The following is a 6,770-nucleotide window of genomic DNA, read 5'->3' on the forward strand; positions in this document are numbered from 1 at the left end:
TTGGAGTTGCAAATGCACTTCATTCTCTTAACACATTTATAAAAATAATGACAAGTTTTGAAACTAGAATCATCATCAGTCTCCTTAGGACAAAATACAGTGATGTAATAGCATGAATGCAGATGGGTTTCCTTGCAAAACAAGAAACTATTGGAATTTCTAACTACCACAGAAGACATCACAGACAGACAGACAGACAGACTTCAGCTTTATAGCCCCTAAACATGTATAGTTACACAACTCAATCTAACTGAAATTAATATAAAATAAAATGTTGAGGAAGCAGAATGGGTCCTCCTCAACTCAATGAACTGAATTGTACAAGTAGATGACCATATAAGAAATATCCGTAGAAAATTTGCCTTCCTATATGATTACCTTATATTTATCTTCATCAGAATCCAACAGCATTGCCATACCGACAGCTAAGCGCCTAGAATTAATGTGCGAGCCAAAGTACTGGAAACCAAGAATTATGAGCTGGGGGGGGCGGTGTTTGTTTCAGTAGATTCAACAAAATTCTCCAAGGCTTCCATGTCGATTGTCATGTTGTCAACAGTATCGGCTTCTTCTACCTCTGTCATTACTTCATCTTTATCACCAGTCGCATCTTCTACCCCATTTTGTGCAGAAATAGATTCCATTTTTGGTTCCTCGATAGCCTTTTCCAGTTCGTTCTCCGGTTTGTTCTCCGGTTCGTTTGGCTCTATTGCCGTTGGTTGTGGATATGGATCGGTGGAGATGGTAAGCATGGATGTCACAAGGAGATTCTACACAACCGAAAGTGGCAAGTACAGCTAAAGATAATTATTCAACTTCTGGGAAAGACTTATTTTTCCAAAACATTATATCTAACACAATAAGATAACAACCTATTAAGTGAATCTAATTATATTTGATGTATTTTAACAAGAAAAGTTAATGAAACTAGAAGTAATTATTCTTTACAAAATTACAATTATATCAATTACATTATTCTGTTTTATAAACATTAGACCAAACAAACTAATTAGCACATTAGATTTGACAAGCAAAATATATTATTTAACAAAGGTTATCAATTTATGGAGGTTTTCTACTATAAAAGAGAATAATCGCCACATGTTAAACTAAAGTACCTTTTCAAGTGCTAGTGCAAGCTTGGAGAGATTTGGATAAATGCCCCGGGCATTCAAGAGGATCTGATCAGTTTAAAAAGAAAAATAAAAGTCAAAATCATACTTGCTTGGCCAAAGTAAATTAATGGAAAGTTAATGCTTGAAAAGGCATTAAATGTAAATAAATATATAATATCACCATGCGGGTTGTGAATGCAACACATAAAACAAAGCAAGTACCTCGCACAGCCTCTGAAGGGTAAACGGAGGACCTCGATCGAAGCTATGGAGAACTGAAAACGTAGAAAACATTCAATTAGTTATTCACACACAAGGAGAACGCTTGGAAAATAATAGTTTCGAAAGAAAGAAAAAAAGACAAAAGAATCATTTCCATTTTCACATTGCAAGAATGATATTCAACATCTCTCTTTTTCCTTCTTGTTAAATGTATTGGTCAATAAGACACCTGGATCATCAAATCCCACAAAACAGTTTAAACAGCTCCTTTGTGGGGTATTCACAACACACACACACACACACCCCACCCCACAATATTTGGAGACCAGGAAACTATAGCAATTGTTATGTGGGCAATACCCCTCTCGGGTATGATATATACAATTCTATTAATATCATAAAAGAAAAACATATGGCTGGGAAGATTTCGAAGGTTGACAAATGGGATCAAGTGACCAAAATCACTCTTCATTTTGTAATACCAGCTCATATATTCCAGCTGACAACTAAAACTATATTACTATCTTTAAACAACATCCAAATGAAGGAAAATATAGATTAAGGAAATGAAAAATACCTTCATCCAACCTTTTTACCAACTCAATAAATGTTTCTCCTAGAGAAGCATTTTGCTGTTCATCCGTCATTTTTGCCTCAGGATACTCCGACAAAACCTTCATAAATTATAGAAAAAGGGGAAAATTAAACATTAAAAAATAACTTTTTTATTTTATTAAAAGAGTAGTACTACTACTCTTTTTTTGGCTACAAGTGAGGATTGAACCCCTTCCCCCCAACACTCGCACACACGCCCCACCCCACTTCACCGCTTGAGCTAGCCTCAATTGGCTAAAAGAAAAAAATAACTACTTGGATGGTTAGAAATGCAAAAAGCAGAAAACATTATACAAAGCTATACATTTATTACATATAAACTAACAAAATTAAATGTTACAAAAGACCCACATGCTGGCATACCTCCCCATACCTGCTTCAGCTGAAAGGATAAGGTGGCCTTTAACTTGTCCCATTCGTGCCTAAAGAACAAATACAGAGCAAGAAGAAGTTATAACAGTAATATATTATATGGATTTCATGCAAAACAATATATTAGCAATGACTTCCCAAATATTAGGAAAATTCTACAAATTGATCTTGGTTCTTTCAACAGTTATCACTGTGCTTAAAACTATATTTATAGGAGTTTAGTTTTACTGGGTGGGAAGCCTAACATCACAATCTATACTTCTCGGGTTGTCTTCTCCAGATAGAAAAGATGGCATTTCAACTCTCAATCCCCAATAAAAATAAAAAGTAAAGTACTAAACATAGTCTATGCACAACGAAATCAGTACACTAAACATAAATGAGTACGTCGCCAGTTCCCGCGTCTATATATAAACATACCAGAACTTCCCGGTGGATGCAATGATTTCAAGTATGCCTCTGGCTTCAATCTCGGTAATCTCAACCTTCGGCGGCTCTTCATCACTGAAATATCAAGCAAAACACAACTTCATTAATATGAAAGTTCGAAAATATGTTTGAATAAGAAAAAACCTGCCTAACCACAACTTACAACAAAAGAAATAAAAGGGTTACGAATGGCACTCTGATGTTCCAATTACTTATGCAAAACTTTCACTGACATTTACGAAATCAATGAAATAACACTTCCAATCATTAGAGAGAAAAAATTAAAAAAATAAACACTAGCAACTTAAACCAAAGACCTACCAGTATAGCAGCATTATGAGTGTACTTACATATGATTCAGCACATCAGGAACCACAGTATCCTGATGTTGATGGGTGTCAATGGGGGGACTTGATGGCTTTTGCAGATCATCGTTCGATGGCATCTCCATTGATAGTGATAACCCTAACAAGCAACAGTAAGCATAAAAAATGGACTGAACAAACGAGCCTCAAAGATCGAAATTTGAGAAAATCTTCTGAGTGGAGTTTTGTTATCCTATCCCGTTAATGAAAAAAGACTCCTAAAATAAAAAAAAAATTGAAATTTGAAATTTGACCCAGTAGCTTCGTTGAACTAATTTCACCCTAAGAAGTTTGAATTGCTCATAAAAACCAAGGCAGAAGGAGAACAGATTAAGGAGAAATCATATATTAAAAAAAACCCTAAGAAAATCAAAAGCTCAAAACTTTGTTAGAATTTCAGAGATGTTCTTAAGGGCTATACATATATTTATATGGAGATTGAAAAGAAGAGAGAGATACCTGGAGTGGAGTGGAGTGGAAGAGCTGAAGAAGCAGAGTGAGATCTTCGTATTACACTGTTCGTTCCAGGGATGAGGCCACTGAGAGAGAAGTCCAATTAAATTGGGGAAATATATTTAAATTTTTAATAAAATTGTGTATATTTATTATTAAAATATTCTGTAAAATACACATTTACTTTATATACATGTGTATGAAAATATGACTTCAAAAAATACATATATGAAAAAAAAATTAAAAATGAAAATCTAGCAAACCTAAAAACTAAAGATTTTAAAATCAGATAAAAGCCATTATTATCTACAGATTTTAGTTTTTTTAGCTCTAGATTTAGTTTTAATTTTTTTTAGTTATAATAAATATTTATTTTAATATATATATATGAAATTGATAAATAAGAACGTAATATGTGTGGCTTAACAGAAGTTAATGGATTAATTAGTAATGATCACATTGTTTTAAGGGAATTTAAAAAAAATATGGCTTTTATACTATTGATTTATAAAAATATAAGAATTATATTTTTTTTAATTTGTATGGAAAAATTTATTAAAAAAAAAATTAAAGTATGGAAAACACAATTAGTGACTAACTAAAATATAAAAATGTCACTTTTTTTATCATAGTTATGTTTTCTTTGATTTTGAAGGTAATTTTATTTTACTTTTTTTAATTTTTAATTTTTTCCTTCATTATTATTTTTTCTTTCTTTTTTCTCTTACTTATTTTTTTCCATTTTTTCCTTTTTATTTTTTTTCTACCAATTTTACATTCATTTTTTTTTCTTTTCATTTTTCCATTCTTCTCCTTCTTTTTTTTTTCATTTTTATTCATTTATCTATTTTTTTCTTTCATTTATATTGTTTTATTTTTTTTGTTCATATTTTTTTAGCTTTCTTCCTTTTTTTTACTTGTATGTTTTTCTTCATTTTTGTATTTATTATTTTCTCTTTCTATTTTTTTTTCTTTTTTCACACATATGAGCTTTTTTTTTCTTTCTTTTTTTCTTCTTCCATTTTTTTTCTTTTTTTTCTACCAATTTTTTCATTCATATTTTTTTTTCTTATCATTTTTCCATTATTTTTCTTCTTCTTCTTTTCATTTTTATTTATTCATCTATTTTTTTCCTTCATCATTTTTTTTGTTTTTTTTTTTCATTTTTGTACTTATTCTTTTCTCGATCCATTTTTTTCATTTTTTTTCACACATATATTTTAACATTACATAATTATTTTACTATTTTTTTATCTATTATCTTTTATATTATTGTAATTATTTTTATAGTTTTTGTTACACCCAGATTTCGAGCCTTAAGAATTGTGATCTCGAAAGCTGGATTCGTCAAGTATGGGCTCGCAATATCTAGAAATGAGTGTCCGCAATCTAGGCACCGAACCTATAAAGCAGGTGGCAACCTCGAAGATGGTAGCCTCGAAATCCTCACAAGCTCGAAAGACAGACATCGAAGTACGTCTATTCTCGAATGACCTCGAATCAGGGGTTCCGAGCCTGACATAAGTATGAGCTCGAAGCCACATGATCTCGGGGAAAATACTACAACTCGAAAGTCATTAAGAGACCTAGGTTAGCATGGCACTGGCAATGTAGATTGATAACTTTGAATATCTTAATGAGACATTTTGGAGAGACGCAGTCTACATTTATTGTTGTAACTTCCCTATAATAAAGGGGTATTTATTATTCAGTTATACGCCCCCTGGTCTTCAGGGACGTTTCCTTGTATATAGGAGTTACAGACTTTTAAAGCCATTAAATTTATTTACATAAAGAATAACTTCCCAGAGACGTGTGGGAGAGTATTCTGAGACTTCTTCTATAAATAGAGAAGTCATGTACCTTTGAAAAGGACCGAAATTTTGTAATATTGAGAGAAACTTTAGAGAATTCATTCTTGAAGAATTTCCAGAAATCATCTTAAGTTCTAATAACAAAGACTCGTGGACTAGGCAGAGTTAACTGCTGAACCACGTAAAAAATCCTATTTGTTTTATTGTATTTTTCTGGCCATAACTATTTATTGTTTTCGTGCTCTTGACGAAAAAAGGCTTAAACAGTTTTTTCCACTATATGTAAAAAAACACTTATGGGAATACCAAAATTTGGAAAGAAAACTAATAAAAATATGAGAACGTGAATGGGTAACTAGTACCATCACGTTCTTTATGTGTATATTTCTGGGGGTAACTGGTTACCTTCATTTTCTGGTATGTGTATATTTATGAGTTTTTTATGGTAACTGGTTACTTATGTTATTAAAATCATAGTTGCTTCTTATTCATTTTTAATGAAGTGTTCTTCCTCTTTTTCCTTCAAATTTTATGTTTCTTTTCATATTTAATATGAGTAACTCGTCACCTTTCTTATGATAACTGGTTACCCCTCTTATGGCAGAAAATTACTCATCTCAAGATAACTGTTTACCCATCCTGATGCATGTTATTTAACCTAGCTTTAGGATTTTATTTTACATAACTGTCAAAAATCAATCAAGTAACTGGTTACCTTACCCAGGATTTGAAAAAAGAAACGTATAATCTAAAAAAACAGGAAAAAATTGTTTATAATAAATAAAAAATAATTTAAAAAACAATTCATATTACAAAAAAAAAATTGCAAAACAACCAAAGAAAAAATTAATATAAAATTAGTAATATAAAAACAATATAAAAAATAAATAAGCTAAAAAAATAATAATTAAATTACAAACATACCCTTCCAAATTAATAAAACTTGATTCAGAGTAAAATTATGGTATAAACTAACTTTTATACAAAAATATGGGAAAACAAACCCATAAAAGTGAAAATTCTTAGAAAAAGTCATAGATTAACTTTTTTTGAAAGAAAAAAAACCATATTTTTGCATACTATTCAAATTCCCATATAAAATGTAATTTCCTCTTATTTTAACAACTTTAATTATTTTTTTTTTATTAAAAAAATTGAGTATATATAAAGGTTACATTTTAAAATATATCAATAATCCTAATTTTGATTTGTACGCAAACATTAATAATATTATCAATAATTCTAATTTTGATTTGCACACCAACATTAATAATATTATCAATAATCCTAATTAATTGATATGCTCACATATTAATAAGTATATGATATATCAAAATATATATATATGTGTGTGTATATTTAAATTCTACTAAATTGATCTGATG

General features: G+C 30.3%; 1 protein-coding gene across 1 annotated transcript; it reads right to left on the bottom strand.

Moving 5' to 3' along the window:
• LOC133834272 (uncharacterized) lies at nt 1-3,705 on the bottom strand. Its single transcript, XM_062263829.1, has 8 exons — nt 3,578-3,705; nt 3,104-3,218; nt 2,745-2,828; nt 2,326-2,374; nt 1,915-2,011; nt 1,338-1,390; nt 1,119-1,181; nt 1-770 (listed from the first exon to the last, which is right to left on the bottom strand). The coding sequence occupies exons 2-8, from the start codon at nt 3,202-3,204 to the stop codon at nt 474-476; spliced, it is 744 nt and encodes a 247-aa protein (XP_062119813.1). The 5' UTR covers nt 3,205-3,218; nt 3,578-3,705; the 3' UTR covers nt 1-473.
• Nucleotides 3,706-6,770: the final 3,065 nt, after the last annotated feature.

The sequence above is a fragment of the Humulus lupulus genome, chromosome 5 (assembly GCF_963169125.1).
Source record: "Humulus lupulus chromosome 5, drHumLupu1.1, whole genome shotgun sequence".
Taxonomy (NCBI): Eukaryota; Viridiplantae; Streptophyta; class Magnoliopsida; order Rosales; family Cannabaceae; genus Humulus; species Humulus lupulus.